The sequence below is a fragment of the Oculina patagonica genome, chromosome 14 (assembly GCF_052425735.1).
Source record: "Oculina patagonica isolate OP01 chromosome 14, crgOcupat, whole genome shotgun sequence".
Lineage (NCBI taxonomy): Eukaryota > Metazoa > Cnidaria > Anthozoa > Scleractinia > Oculinidae > Oculina > Oculina patagonica.
Window position 1 is genome coordinate 23,406,359 of NC_135771.1, and position 15,300 is coordinate 23,421,658.

General features: G+C 40.4%; 1 protein-coding gene, 1 long non-coding RNA gene and 1 pseudogene across 3 annotated transcripts in view; 1 reads left to right on the forward strand and 2 right to left on the reverse strand.

Moving 5' to 3' along the window:
• The window catches only part of LOC144639290 (uncharacterized), a 128,262-nt gene that overhangs the window by 76,060 nt on the left and 36,902 nt on the right, over nucleotides 1–15,300 (reverse strand). The window lies entirely within an intron of this gene.
• On the forward strand, nucleotides 8,958–10,629 carry LOC144639250 (contactin-associated protein-like 2). The gene is made up of 3 exons (XM_078498546.1): nucleotides 8,958–9,577; nucleotides 9,655–9,775; nucleotides 10,013–10,629. The coding sequence occupies exons 1-3, from the start codon at nucleotides 9,239–9,241 to the stop codon at nucleotides 10,627–10,629; spliced, it is 1,077 nt and encodes a 358-aa protein (XP_078354672.1). The 5' UTR covers nucleotides 8,958–9,238.
• The window catches only part of LOC144639037 (uncharacterized), a 12,228-nt pseudogene continuing 6,888 nt past the window's right edge, over nucleotides 9,961–15,300 (reverse strand). Inside the window, exons 9-13 of the transcript XR_013568054.1 lie at nucleotides 14,765–14,924; nucleotides 14,223–14,289; nucleotides 13,417–13,691; nucleotides 12,674–12,848; nucleotides 9,961–12,197 (exon numbers count right to left, since the gene is read on the reverse strand). The product of XR_013568054.1 is annotated as an uncharacterized LOC144639037 (transcript). The remainder of the gene's footprint in view (nucleotides 12,198–12,673; nucleotides 12,849–13,416; nucleotides 13,692–14,222; nucleotides 14,290–14,764; nucleotides 14,925–15,300) is intronic.

The window sequence follows — 15,300 nt, forward strand, 5'->3', positions numbered from 1 at the left end:
CTGGGTGGAGAGAGGCACTATGAGTGTAAAGTTTCCTGCCCAAGAACACAACACAGTGACCCTGGCCAGGGCTCGAACCCAGACCGCTGTATTAGCGGTTTAGCGCGCGAACCATTAGGCCACCGCGCCTTCTACGCGTTTCCTGAAAGAAGCATTAAAAACATCTCGTCTTTTTGTGCTAAATACTGCACATTCGCCACCAGCCCACACTGCTTTTGCGCTATCGCGTTCTGCCTTAAAACGCACAAAAGCTATCAGCTCTGACAAGGAGCTCGAGGTTGCTGAAAGAGTTTTGTTGTGAGCCAAGCGAAGCGAAGAACAATAATGCTACGTCGACAGTCGTTTATTTTTCTCGGCTTGGCGAGCAACCATAAATGAACGTAAAGTAAAAGAGTTCATTTCTTGATATGAACTTTTAGTTACAAAATTTGTCGAGCGAATGATATTGACCTAGGATAAGTAAACTGAATAATTGACCGTTTTTTCCACGGAACTCAAACCTTTTTAAAGTATCCTTTTTTTAAAATTATGTGAAGTATCTTCCTGGCGCCCGGTCCAGGCCGCTTTATGCAACTTCGTTAGAATGATAACCGATTCAGTTGATTAATGTCGATATGACCATCTTACTATTGAAGCATACAATTCTCAAATCAAAATATGTTTGCAGTAACAGTTTTGATTACCGGTGTTAATTCGATCAGTTGATTGACTTTTTTCGATCAGTTGTGGTTACATATTATTTGATCAGTTGTGTGACTTTTTTCGATCAGTTTTGGTTGCGCCATACTGGACCGGGCGCCAGGAAGATACTTCACATAATATGCCAAATCGTTCATTGTTCTGGCGCACGAAAAGAGAATTGTTCTGTCGGTAGTAGAAAAGGTTTGTTTTGTCTGTTATGCAAAAGCATCTGTATAAGCTTGCCTGCGGATTTTCTGAAAATTATGTTTCGATCAGATAGAATTTTCACATCGATGGGCCGCATTGAATGCACTGTGTCCAGGTAAGTCTGCTCCGTGCTTTGTCTACAACGTGGTCAAACCGAGTGATGCGAGTCAAAATCGAAAATATCGATGTATGCGAGAAATTGAATTATTTTACTGTTACTAAACCAACTATTCCATTACATTAATTGGGGAACAAACAATTTGGTTGTCAGAATGTGGGGATATTTGATAATGCCATACTGTTCTACAACTACATTGTACTAAGTGCAAATATTTAACGACTGCAACAGAAACACTAGGTGGCACGCCCGTGATTCTGTGAGTAAGAACGTTATGGCATTATGAAACTTCCTGCATAGTTTTCCAGGTTGTATCCAACTCTAAAAGGTTTTTTAAGGGGCAGGGTGAATTGGGCGAACAAACAATTTGGTTGTCAGAATGTGGGGATATTTGATAATGCCATGATTTTCTACTAAACTCCTAAGCGCAAGAACTGCAACAGAAACATAGGTGGCACGCCCGTGATTCTGTAAGTTAGAACGTTATGGCATTATGAAACTTCCTGCATATTCTTCCCGATTCTATTCAACTATAAGAGGGGTTTTTTAAGGGCAGGGGGAATTGGGTTTGTACGAATGTGGGGATGTTTGATAATGCCATGATTTTCTACTAAACTCCTAAGTGCAAGAACTGCAACAGAAACATAGGTGGCACGCCCGTGATTCTGTAAGTTAGAACGTTATGGCATTATGAAACTTCCTGCATATTTTTTCCCGATTCTATTCAACTATAAGAGGGGTTTTTTAAGGGCAGGGGGAATTGGGTTTGTACGAATGTGGGGATGTTTGATAATGCCATGATTTTCTACTAAACTCCTAAGTGCAAGAACTGCAACAGAAACACTAGGTGGCACGCCCGTGATTCTTTGAGTTTATAGAACGTTTTGGAATTATGAAACCTCCTGCATTTTTTTCCCGATTCTATTCAACTGCACGAAGGGGTTTTTTACGGGGCAGGGGGAATAAGGGTTGTCAGAATGTGGGGATATTTGATAATGCCATGATTTTCTACTAAACTCCTAAGTGCAAGAACTGCAACAGAAACACTAGGTGGCACGCCCGTGATTTTGTAAGTTAGAGCGTTATGGCATTATGAAACTTCCTGCATATTTTTCCCGATTTTATCCAACTCTAAGAGGTTTTTTTAAGGAGCAGGGGGAATTGGGGTTGTACGAATGTGGGGATGTTTGATAATGCCATGATTTTCTATTACACTTCTAAGTGGGATCGGCATATAATTTAGTAGTTCGGGTTTGAAGAGATTTGATAATGCCATGATTTTATATTGGGCTTGTTAAGAATGCACCTTTTTCTTGCTTCCCGTGTTTTTCGTGCGAAAGCATTTAGAAAATTGATCGCTGGATGGCTCACCAACAAACGAATAGTATTGTTTTCTCTTGTTACGATGCGAATAGCCGCGGCGAGCCGTATTTGAATAATTGACTAGTTTGGGCACTTTAATAATTAAATACGCCTTGTCAGATTTTTTTTTTGGTTGTGTGTGTGTGTGTGTGTGTGTGAAAAGCAGATTTCACCAGAATGAGACGTCTAAAGGTGTTCACGTATGATGTCTGAATAACTTCTCACAGAAACATGTTTTTACATTCAAACAAATAAACGATCAAAAGCCCCTTTGGGCTCAGTGTGTCGTGGCACGTTTTTCGCGTCTTTTTATTCGTTATTCCATTACTTGCTGGGGAATTTTCTGGCGCAAAGCTAATTTAAAGAAAAATTTAGACTTTTCACTCAAAATGCATTTTTTCTCGTTAGAGCTTTATTCGAGGCGTGAAAATTCACAACACGATATACTCGCTATTCTTGTACACACTCACGACAAGCTGAAAGTATAATGGATGGACACCTTAGCGACATGGACAGTTTTTAATATGCGCTTATAAATAGCAATCAAAAACATTGCGATGTCTTTATTTTTCGATCGCTTGCGGTGCAGTTTGGGTTTTTAGATAATGTTTATTTACGTTAGCGCGCGCTCTGCTTGAATTGCGGTTATTAACGTGATTCGTCTGCAATCAGTCAACATAAAAGGTTGTGACTACGATGAAGTCTGAAACTGAATTAAATACGTGAGCATCCCGCATTGAAGAAAAACGAAACCAGTTGTCACTGAACCAAACACAGAATGAAAACTGACATAGCGAACAATTGATATAACTACTATCGAATCAATCCTCAAGTTAAAGTTTTCACGCGTTGTTTTCCAGAAAAACCCTCAATCGCGGCTTCACGCCGTGCCGCAGTGACTTTGCTGCGTGAAATGAACCAAAGTGAATGATAAACTAGCCTGCAGAACAGGCGGTTTATTTTTTGCGGGATTATTGCGAGGTAGCGCGACCCGACAAAATAAAAACTCGCACTTCGCGCTTCGACCCGCAAAATAAACCGCCTGTTTTGCAAGCTAACGATAAACAGATTTAAACATTGTTTTAAATGATTTTTAGAACTGTACACAGATCAGTATAATCCGTTATTATTCAGCTATCCCGCTTACTGGTACAACTGTTATCTTTCTCTGTTAAAAAATAAAATAAAAAACAAATAGAGTGCCGGGTGCGATTAAGCCGAAATTGTCAATCAAGATGAAATTCACATCCATCCCACTGCGAGGATTCACACATTTTTGCGATTCTGTTATATAATTACGTATGGTGTCTGTAGCAACGTTGGCTTCCAACAGCGAGCAGAAAAATGCCCTATGCGGGTCCTCATGAAAGATAAATAACCATATTATCTTTTTCTTAATGGATCAACGTAATGTACCGACAGCTATGCTTAATTGTCGAGAAATATTATAAGTTATTAAACTCTACAAGTGCTCAGTGTTAAAAGCTTTGTCAACTCTAGCTACTACTGTTTTGCGTAATTATAAAAGTTGACTTCAATTTTTGTAAGAAATTACTGCATTGCAGTTCAGTTTTTTGGTAAATAAGTTAGTTTTATTTTTTTCTCAAGCATCTCAGCGGTCCGGAATCCTGAATCCTTTAATCTGATTGGCTAATTGCGCGCGCTCCAGCGGTCCGGTTTTTCTCATCCGGACCCCGCATATAGTCCGGCAATATGGTGCATAAATTTGGGTGAATTGTGCGATTTTTGTTAAAAGCACCAAATTTGGCACAGTGATAGTATTCGACGAGCTGATCAATTTCAGATATAGGCCCATCCGGAATTCTGTAACGGGGGACATTTTTTGGACCCAGGGGGTGGGGGTGGGTGGCATTTAAGCTTTATGGCAAAATGTACTGTATCCTTTGAGTAAAAAGCACCAAATTTGGCACAGTGATAGTATTCGATGAAGTGATCAATCTCAGATATAGGCCCCATCCGCAATTCTGTCAGGGAGGACATCTTTTGGACCCAGGGGGTAGGGGTGGGTGGCGTTTAAGCTTTATGGCAAAATTTACTGCATCCTTTGAGTAACACCCACCAAATTTGGCACAGTGATAGTATTTGATGAGCTGATCAATTTCAGATATAGGCCCATCCGCAATTCTGTCAGGGGGGCCACCTTTTGGATCAAGGGGGTGGGGTACCGGGTGGCAACATTTGGGCTTTATGGCAAAATTTACTGCATCTTTTGAGTAAGAAGCACCAAATTTGGTACAGTGATAGCATTCGATGAGCTGATCGATTTCAGTTATAGGCCTGTATGAAATTCTGGCAGGGGGCACCTTTTTAACCCAGGGGTTGGGGCAGGCAACATGTAAGCTTTATGGTGAAATAACTAAACCATTTTGGTTAAAGCACTAAATTTGGCAGAATTATAGTTATTAACGGGCTGATTGATTTCATATTTGCATCTATTTGGGTTTCTTTCAGGGTTGCCTCACACATGTGCTGATACCAACGGTCATATTTTTTTGAAATACTGAAAACTTACACGGGATTTTGTATATTTTAGCCGATAAAGGACTACACTTTTCGGCTGTGTAGTGTGGAGTTATCGGCTAGGTCCCGAAATTGAAATCATTCGCTTCAAAATCAAGGTCATTTTTCAACCTTTAATCGATGCCGATCAGAAATGGTCATTATATCCTTGATTTCGCATTTCCAGAGAAATGAAAAACTTGCTACTTTCTTAGAAAACTAGAAATGTTTATAAACATATTAAAATAAAAAATATCAACTGTTCGATGCGAACGAAATATTTGACAGTGGCCCGAAAAATGCCTATTTTTCTAATTTTCCAGATGTTGCGGCGGGCCCGAAGTGGCAAAATATTTATTGGCTCCTAACGTGGCCAGACAATCATTTTCAATCAAACCAAATCTGTTTTATTTCTAGCCTCGGTAAAGTCTTTCAGTACGGGACGTATACAAAACATGGACCCGGGTCCATGGACCACCCCTGTGGACCCGGTCCATGGACCACCTTGTGGACCCGGTCCATGGACCACCCCTGTGGACCACCCCTAATTTTCGAAAGAAAGTCAAAGTGTAGAATGGGGACAGGGTATGAATTGACGGCAGGTACTAAAACACAAAACAACGAAATGAAACCACTTAAACGAAATGACCAAAACAAAATTGGCGAAACCACCGAAACGACCAAAACGAAACCGCCGAAACGGTTGAAACGAGCGAAACGAAACATAATTACTGAAACCATAACCATTAGCGAGAGCTAACCGTAAACAGGCTAACCTGAGTGTTATTCAAGCTAACCGAAGTGCTATTGAATCTAACCGGAGTGCTAATTAGGCTAATAAGATCACAATATTGTCAAAATATTGTTAGAAACTGTGTAGCGCTTATTAGGCTAAGCTAGGCTGACTGGAATGGCCAATCGGAGTGGAAGGCATGGAAGGTGCTCTCCGGTTTATAGCCTAAATAGCACTCCGGTTAGCCTAACTAGCACTCCAGTTAGTCTGTTTACGGTTAGCTGGTAAAGGTTTTGCTTGTTTCGGTGATTTTGTCTTGTTGTCTTTGTCACTCGTTTCAGCTGTTTCAGTTGTTTCGGCGGTTTTGTTTTGGTGGTTTAGCTTGTTTTGGTCGTTTCGTTTCGGTGGTTTCATTTCGTTGTTTTGGGTTTTGATACCTGTCGTCAATTTATACCCTGTCCCCATTCTACACTTTGATTTTCTTTTGAAAATTAGGGGTGGTCCACAGGGGCGGTCCATGGACCCGGTCTACAAGGTGGTCCATGTACCGGGTCCGCAGGGGTGGTCCATGGACCCGGGTCCATGTTTTGTATACGTCCTTCAGTACTAGTTGTCAGAGTTTAAGGTAAAATTATTTTTTTGAACCGAATTTGAGTGGGTAGTTTTCAGGAAAGACAGCTTCTTAAATCTTTTTTCAGACCAAAACATACGTAACCCTGAAAGCATACCAGAAATGCCCGTTGCTGAAATTGAACAATCAAGCTCAACAAATACTATAGTTGTGTCAAATATGTCAACTCAAAGGGCGCAACAACTCCACCATAAAGCTGAAAAGGATACCATTGATTCCCCTAAGCCGAAAAAATACCCCGGAAAAGCATTTTGGATTGGCCCATAGGTATAATGATCATCTCATCTAATTCTATAATCGTGGCAAAAATGGTGCAAACTCAAATGGCCCGACAGTGTAAAAACTCAAATGGAAACCACCACCTCCCCCTTGGTCCAAGAATTCTGGATATAGGAAACTCAGAACTGAAATTGATTCAACTCATCATCCCGGGGTGGGTACTTGACCTAAGTTTTGGTTCTAGGGGTGCCGCTGGGGGTTTGAAACCCTGACCCTGTTTAGGACAGTAAAAACTTAAAATGCCTACCCTGTAAGGACAACACCCACTATTTTAAGACCCTATTTAGGACAAAGGACAACATCAACAATCATTTACGCTTGCGTCCCGCGTGCGATGTTTGAAGCATTGAAATGCGAAAACACCGATCCCAACAAATAAAAATAATGCTTTCTATTGAAGCGAAAGCGAAAACAATGTAAATACATGGACGACAGTCTTGCGGCCATACCCTGTCTAGGACAGCTTCAGGCCCTGTTTAGGACAGAGGAGCTTGAAATTATATACCCTGTTCAGGGCTGGAGGAGTCAAAAACCATACCCTATCCAGCGGCACGTCCCCGTATAGGCCGTATAGGGGAGTCCCCCCCTCCCCGGGCTCATCATACACTATAATAGTGTCATTTTTTTAACCAAAAGGGTTCAGTAATTCTACCATAAAGTGCAAATGCTACCAACTACCTCTCCCTGGGTCAAAAAGTGTCTCCCTCTGGAAAAATGTCGAATGAGCCCTCAGCTGAAATCGATCAGCTTATCGAGTGCTATCACTGTGCGAAATTTGGTACTTCGTACTAAAAGGATGCAGTAAATTTTGCCATAAAGCCCAAATGTTGCCACCCAGTACCCCACCCCCTGGATCCAAAAGGTGGCCCCCCTGACAGAATTGCGGATGGGACTATATCTGAAATTGATCAGCTCATCAAATACTATCACTGTGCCAAATTTGGTGGGTGTTACTCAAAGGATGCAGTAAGTTTTGCCATAAAGCTTAAACGCCACCCACCCCCACCCCCTGGGTCCAAAAGATGTCCCCCCTGGCAGAATTGTGGATGGGCCTTTATCTGAAATTGATCAGCTCATCAAATACTATCACTGTGCCAAATTTGGTGCTTCTTACTCAAAGGATGCAGTAAATTTTGCCATAAAGCCCAAATGTCGCCCACCCCCACCCCCTGGGTCCAGAAGATGTCCCCCCCGACAGAATTGCGGTTGGACGTATATCCGAAATCGATCAGCGCATCAAATACTATCACTGTGCCAAATTTGGTGCTTTTTACTCAAAGGATACAGTACATTTTGCCATAAAGCTCAAATGCCACCCACCCCCACCCCCTGGGTCCAAAAGATGTCCCCCCTGACAGAATTCCGGATGGGCCTATATCTGAAATTGATCAGCTCGTCGAATACTATCACTGTGCCAAATTTGGTGCTTTTAACAAAAATCGCACAATCATTTCACCATATTGCCGGACTAATACGGACCGCTCACGGCGCGAAATCATTTTGCACCTTTGAGTCTAACAAACACATGAAAGTTTTGCTCTCCAAAGACAAAAATAGCCTCACCATCCATTGTTAATGCTAAAGGACAAAAAAGCAGTGGGATTAAAGGCCTCAAAGTTCTTCAAAAGGCGAGGTAATTATTTATTTCTCAACAAAATCGAGTTGTAGTTTACCGTTCGCAGTTTGCCGTTGTTTGTTCATCTCGCAATGATTTTCACGCCATTGCGGTAAAATTCATTCGGTTTTTTAGACTCTATCTATGTGCTAAACTGCATTGTTTATCTTTCACTTTTTGCTTAAACAGAAAACTATTTACCATCATTCAAGGAAATGAGATTCTTTGATTAAAAACGGACAAATTAATTACCACAATATTGTGCCGTACGTAGACGCTACGCATTTCATTCAGTTTGGCACTGTTTATCAGAATAAAAATCAACGCAGAGATTATTAAGCTGTTCAATACAAGTGTATTAATAGCTTGTTAAACTGCTTTTCGGTCAAAGAGTACTTTTGAATCAGAAAAATAGGCTTAGCAAAGTTGCAAAGCTTCTATCAAGACTTTTCAAAACATTTAAGCTTATAGGGAATGTTCGGGAAGCCGAAATCGATTTAAAAGTGTTATGTTTTGTGGCATATTTGTGCTATATTTTAGTATGACTTCATTTACATTTCTTGATTTTCTGCAGTGTAAATTAAGCTGAACATTTCTTGAGTACAGTTCATTTTAAGCGAAGCTTTTTTATTCGGAATTAATGTTTGTCTTGCTTAATGCTTGACTCTTGCTTGTCGATCAAGTCGGACTCGACATTGAAATCAAATCCGCGCGTATACAAACAAAGATTTTGTGGTAGATTTTTTCCTGGAAATACCCATATCATCTTTCTATCAAAAAACGAAGTTATTTCCCAAGATTTAACTTGCAAACAAAAACACGTCTTCACTCTCTAAAATTAGAATTTCGAAATTTCGGAAATTTGAAAAGTTTCGAAAATTTCGAACTCAAAATTTCAAGTTAACTTTGATAATTAGACAAAACATTTTGCAATATTAATATTAACGGCTAGGAGAAATTAATAACGTAAAACATTGCACGTAACGTAAAAGGTCTGTCAATCAACATAACTGGCACATTTAGCCCTGGCTTGAAATTTAAGGTGTTTCTGCATCCTCAAACAACACATTTCGCTGTTGGCAGCCCCGCGACATGCTTCTGCTACCACTCCTGTTGTTTGTTATCTCCCAAACGATGCGCGCTATGGAAAACAGCGCGCTTTATCGAAATCCAACAGGCGATTTTTCTGTTGGGGAATTTACCCAAAATCCCTTCCATTACCTATGGGTGCAGAAAATAACATCGTCCAAGGTGGCAGACCAGTTTGATTGCACTTTCCTCTGTGTTGGCGAACCAAAGTGTTTCTCATTTAACGTTGCAGCGTATCCTGACTCGAAAGGTCTTTATCTGTGTGAGTTGTTGGCCACTGACAAGTACAGAGCAACTAAAAAGTTTCACGTCAATGCTACATTCCATCATTACAGTCCACCGGTAAGAATTTATATTTCAGATCATACACAAGTTACCTACAGATTGGGTATTATAACCGATTTTGTCTTTATTTTCAGTCTACATGTGAAAGCGAGCCTTGCAAGAACGGTGCCGACTGTGTTTCTGAATATGAACTGAACTCCTATCGATGTCGCTGCAAGGTGGGATTCTCTGGAACTTACTGCGAATTGGCAGCAGGTAAAAATCCAAAAATTCCCATGCTGATATATACAACTGCAAAGCTCGTTAGATTGAAAGACTACTAACTCTTTTTATAACTGTGTTCCAGTTGAGATGCCCGTCATTTTGTTGTGCATGTGCATTTCTAAGTACCGTTTTGGTATCATTACATCCCCTCTCTGCGTCCCGACAAATTGTAAACATAACCCAAACCTTTTTTAATATTATCATTATGTCTCAACATTTTTCTTGCAGAAAGCTGCAGTATGATTAAACTAAGCAATCCCAAGGCTACAAGTGGCTCTTACGTCATCGACCCTTATGGAGAAGGAGGCGTGACACCTTTCACTGTTGACTGTGATATGACTGACAAGAACAACGTTGGCGTGACAGTCATCAGTCACGACAGTGAAGACAAAACGCAAGTGTCAGATTGTGAACCGAATGGCTGTTACGCACGTGATATCCACTACACTGGGGCAGATCTTCTCCAGCTGGGAAGCCTAACGGCCATATCTACTCACTGTGAGCAGTTTATCAAGTACGAGTGTCATGGCTCAGTGCTCTTATCCAACGGTAGCATGTATGGCTGGTGGATGTCACGTGATGGAGACAAAATGACGTTTTGGGGAGGAAGTAACTCCAGCTTTCCTTACAAGTGCGCATGCGGGGTAACTGGCACCTGCGCTAACCCTGGATATGGATGCAACTGCGATGCAAATGATTCAACGCCTCGTGAGGACAGCGGTTTGTTGACCAACAAGTCCCACCTCCCAGTAAAACAGCTGAGATTTGGAGATACAGGCGGCAGTTCTGAATATGGTTATCACACTCTGGGGAAACTGAAGTGTTACGGAGTTACAAGCAAATGACTGGCTTACTAACCTAACATTGCATTTAGATACATCAGTTTTAGTCAACTCACTAAGTAGTCTGCCAATGTATGGTCAAGCATTTTACACTGAAAATGAATAATTGCTATGTTCAGTTGAATATGACAGATTTAAAATTAATGTACTCCTATTCGTTACCGATGCTTGAAGTCAGAAATAATTTTAAAAACATGATCACAAATATTTCGTTTCAGTTGTAAATTAAAGTAATTCTAATTGCATGATTTATTGTTTCCTGTTAGGCCGATTGCACCACCTGTATATCAAGGTAAAGTTAATAAAGCAAGAGTTAAATAAAAAAGTGTATGGTTATTCACCCACTCAAGACTAAAGTTAATATATACAGCGAAATTGTTCACTGTGAATAAAAGAAAAAAAATTAATTATGGTGTACTTCTAAAGATCATAAGGTCGATCACGTGTCTACTCGCATCCCAGGCCACCACGCAATTCCGCAACATGCACTGGGAGACATGTGGCTTTCAAAAGCTGCAGGTCAGGCTTTCAGGGTCTGCTGATCAGGTCCTATCTTTTAGATTAAAGTAAATATTCACAGTATGAATTTGTAAACTGTGGCTCCAGTCAGCTCTTCGGCTTCAGAATAGTTTAAGGTTAATTGGAAATTTGGTGGACCGAAAGCGGACACGCCTAGAACCTACATGCAAAAAATGTCCACTTATGGGAGTTTAGAAATGTAGTTTTTTGTATGTGCATGTTGATGGATATTGATAAGAGTTCGCTTATGGAAAGTTTCCGTTAGCAAAAATTACAACTGTACTCATAAAGAGCTCAACATAATAACAGGGTGTTCCTATCCTTAATTGCCATTCGTTTGAAGCTGAAACGATAACAGCTATCGTTCTAGCTTATTTTTAGAAAAATTCTTCATAGGTTTATTGCAGAACAGGCGTCCTTTACTTGTAATATTATCTCTTGTTTCACTGCTTTGGTAAAATATTGAGATGCGTGTAGCCTGAAGCGAGGACTCGTGAGAGTGATTCGGTGACGTCACTGATGAACGTAGGTGGTGTTGAGACCCTCTTCTGTAACTGAATTCCCAGTCAAAAAGGCGGGAAAAATTAATTTCGTTTAGAGGTACTGTTTTACACATGTCCACTGCCTGTGAAGACTATCGATTCTATTCTTGAAAGTAATTCACGGCGACCATATACAAGTGTAAGCTGCTTGGATTTTTACGAGGCTTTAAGCTAAAATTGACCACCTCTGATCTTGTAAGTCACTGGACATCATATCGCACATGACCAGACTCGACGTTAACTCTCAGAATTTCAACGAAGGCACTGTAGCCTCACTTTGAAGTGAGCATGCGCAAAAGAGTAACTAGACCCAGGTTCCATTCGGATGATTTAGAGGAATTTTTCCATTTCTCGAGCTCGTTTCAGCCATTTTGAAACGTTCAAGTTGTTTGCGATGTTTTAGCCGCATTTGTTGATAAGTTAACGTAAATCGTTGATAAAAGTCCTCCACCATTTGTTGCAGCTCTAATTTTGCCTTTAGGTATTCTCTTCTCTGTCTTCTCGTTATTACTAAAAGTTTTTAATAAGAAAAGAAAAACGTTAAATGGAATAGTCAAAATAGTGCTGTCATACGAAAGAAAATGTTGCAGCGAAAATCATAACGTGTACACACTAAGAAAATGTATAGTTGAACCACGCTAATTCGAACTCGGTTATTTCAAATTCCCTGTTATTTCGAACTAGAACCGGTTTCCCTTGGATTTTCCCTTCAGTCATTTACTATCGGCTATTTCGAACTAGTTATTGTTTCACCTGACGGTTCGAAATAACGGGGTTCAACTGTAGCAGGGACATGTCTTACTGCTAAATTTGTAGTAGTATTAATTTATTTTGAAATGGCTAATAAATGATGATGATGATGATGATGATGATGATGATAGCTACATCTTAATATCAGTTCTGGGGTTTATTTTCTGAATGGGTCTTAAGACTTGGACTCGGAGTGGTAGCGGGCTCGTTTTAAGAATTTTAAGGTATTGTAATACCTTGTATCTCGTATCTTCTTTTTTGCATCCCTTTATACCACGAGTGGTACACCATACCCATAAAGACAGCTAGACAGAGCATAGCCAGCAAAACAAAGATAGTCACTCGATAGATATGCGTACTTGGGTCCAGGAGAGGTATTTTGTTTGATTGGGTGTTTCGGTCTGTTATCTCCTGATAGTAAAAAAGGAAATTTTAACGTTAGCCAAGTTTAAATGAGAACGAAAAGGAAGTAGAAAGAGGAGGAAGAGGAGAAGGAGGAGGAGGAGGCAAAATGAATGTAGTGGTGGAGAAGGATAAGGACAAGAAAGTGACGTGATGAAGGAGGTGTAGAAGAAGCAAGGGAATAAGGAAGGTTGGAGGAGAGGAGAGGTAGGCAAAGTGGACGAGGGGGAGGTGAAGGGTTGAAAAGGAGCAGGAGTAGCAGGAGAAAGGGGAGGAGGGGAGGAGGGGAGGTGGGGAGGAGGACAAGGAGAAGGAAGTGGAGAACGACGATAAGGAGGATGAAGAAGGGTAAGGGAGGAGAAAGAGAAGGAGCAGATATAGAAGAAGGAGGGCAAGAAGGTGAAGTAAAAAGGAAGTGAAGTACTAACTTGTAACTAGAAATTTTAAAGAAGGGAGAGACTTTCGCTATCAGCAGCTCCTAAGAGAATTCTACTTAAAGTGACATTGATAGATACCCCGCCCTTTTTCCTTCTTGTAAAAAGAAAACAAAGACAAAAAGCACACGAGCTTCTCGTACCTTGTTGCTGCCTTCATTTGTTTTCTGTAGTATCTCTGTAACCACAGTGCTCCTGTTCCCAACATAATCCCGAAAATGCTGTTCAAGCTTTGCCGCATTTTCACTGATCACCACTCCAGAAGTAAAATCAAAAGAGATTATTTGACTGACCACTATCCAGGTTGCATTAAACAAGTCACCTCTGTAATTTGCTGTGTATAGGTCCACTAAGATTCCATCAACATCGCCATACTTAAGGGCATTTACAAGCCTCTCTAGGGTAGGGAACGTGCTGCCTTTGCAAGAAAATATAAATAATTCTGTCAGTCTATCAATGCTCGTCAGGGGACTCAACGTGCGCAAAACATATTAACCAACTACCTTCTTAAAAGTCTAGCAAGTTTCTTTCTGCCTAATAAGCGTGACCTGTATGTTCTGAAAAGCGAATTGCTATGATTTTGGCTATCATTTGTAGTGCAGTAGTGGTTCTGCCAAGATCGGGACGAAACACTAACCCTTGATATATTAGCTTTCCGAGTTTGCTATGGCGGTTTATTCACCTAGCAACTTCAAGTTTACAATAAGTAAGTGTCCCCCTTAAACGCCAATGAACTGAGCATAACAGTTGCTGCACAAATCTATCGCCCTATTGTGTTTTGCTGTCAAAATCCCTTGCTAAATTCAAGTCATAGTTGTTTGTTCAGCCTGGCCCGCTGTGAGTGGAATCTCAGTTAGCAGAAACTAAAGTGGACTCAGGTTTGCGCACCTGGGTGGTCTTGAGTTCATTCACCAACTAGAGAATAACGGAAACATTGACATTAACTTACTTTCGCCTGCTTTGGATATGAATCTGATGAGAAGGTCATACTCTGGAAACTGAGCCAGCGAGCCTACCTGTGTGAAGAACAGTAAAATTACATCCCACCTTCAAAGTCATGCGCAACTGTACAAAGCCAATACTTTTTTGCTGATATGGCTTATTGGGAAAACCAATCTTATAGCTGACTGGTTTTATATTTTTTTTAGATGTACAGCTAAGAAAGGTAAAACATTATTGACTAACAGTCGCCTATCTGTATCAAAATATTAGATAAGTAAATAGCGAGAAGAAAATTTCATCATTTTACCATAAAGGGTAACCGTCATATGACGGATTCAATCGATGGAGTATCACAAATGAAGCATTTCAACGAAACCTCGAACCCGGTCTTTCGGGCTAGAGGAATCGAGGATGCAGTGGAAAAGAATGCAGAACCTCTCTTCTATTTTGCACTACTAGTCAAGGTGAACAAGGACATCTTGGTAGGAAGTTGAAAAGAAACACAAGATTTATGTCATAACTTTAAAAAAATTCGAATAAACTGCTCACCTTTTTACCTCGAGCAACGTTTAAATGTCTATCGAGAATCCGTACAGACATAGAGGAGGTGATGGAACTCACGAGAAGAGAAGATAAAACGATGCCAGTCAAAAACCACAAGATGGCGATTGAACGTCCGAGAATTGTCTTCGGATATCTGTCACCATACCTAGCATAATGAAACGAGCAAACCAGCAGTACATTTCACACTAGCTAAACATGTTCAGTTGAACCAGGTTTGAAAACAAAAATCAGAAAGACTGAATTTTACATCGAGCTTTAGTGAGCTCTAACTTTTGCTTTCATTCTGCTTAATTTGAAGTCGACAAATATCATTAAGCAACTTCAATAAAGAAAACGATTTTAAACCGTATTAAGCGAAAACAGCTTTTTGCAAGAAAGACAAACTGCTATACAATATTGCAGGAATGGTGCATAAATGCCTTTACAACAGACAACTTACGAATTTTAATGTAATGATTTTTTAATTAACTTACTTTTGTTTTCTTGGGAATTTGTATTTTATTTTTCTATATTGCTGCTGA

What these genes read in the sequence shown, in the direction of transcription:
- LOC144639250 (XM_078498546.1), top strand. Translation starts at nt 9,239, where the DNA reads ATGCTTCTGCTACCACTCCTGTTGTTTGTTATCTCCCAAACGATGCGC. An exon ending in TCCATCATTACAGTCCACCG is followed by an intron (nt 9,578 to 9,654) that starts GTAAGAATTTAT and finishes CTTTATTTTCAG; the next exon opens with TCTACATGTGAAAGCGAGCC. An exon ending in TTACTGCGAATTGGCAGCAG is followed by an intron (nt 9,776 to 10,012) that starts GTAAAAATCCAA and finishes TTTTTCTTGCAG; the next exon opens with AAAGCTGCAGTATGATTAAA.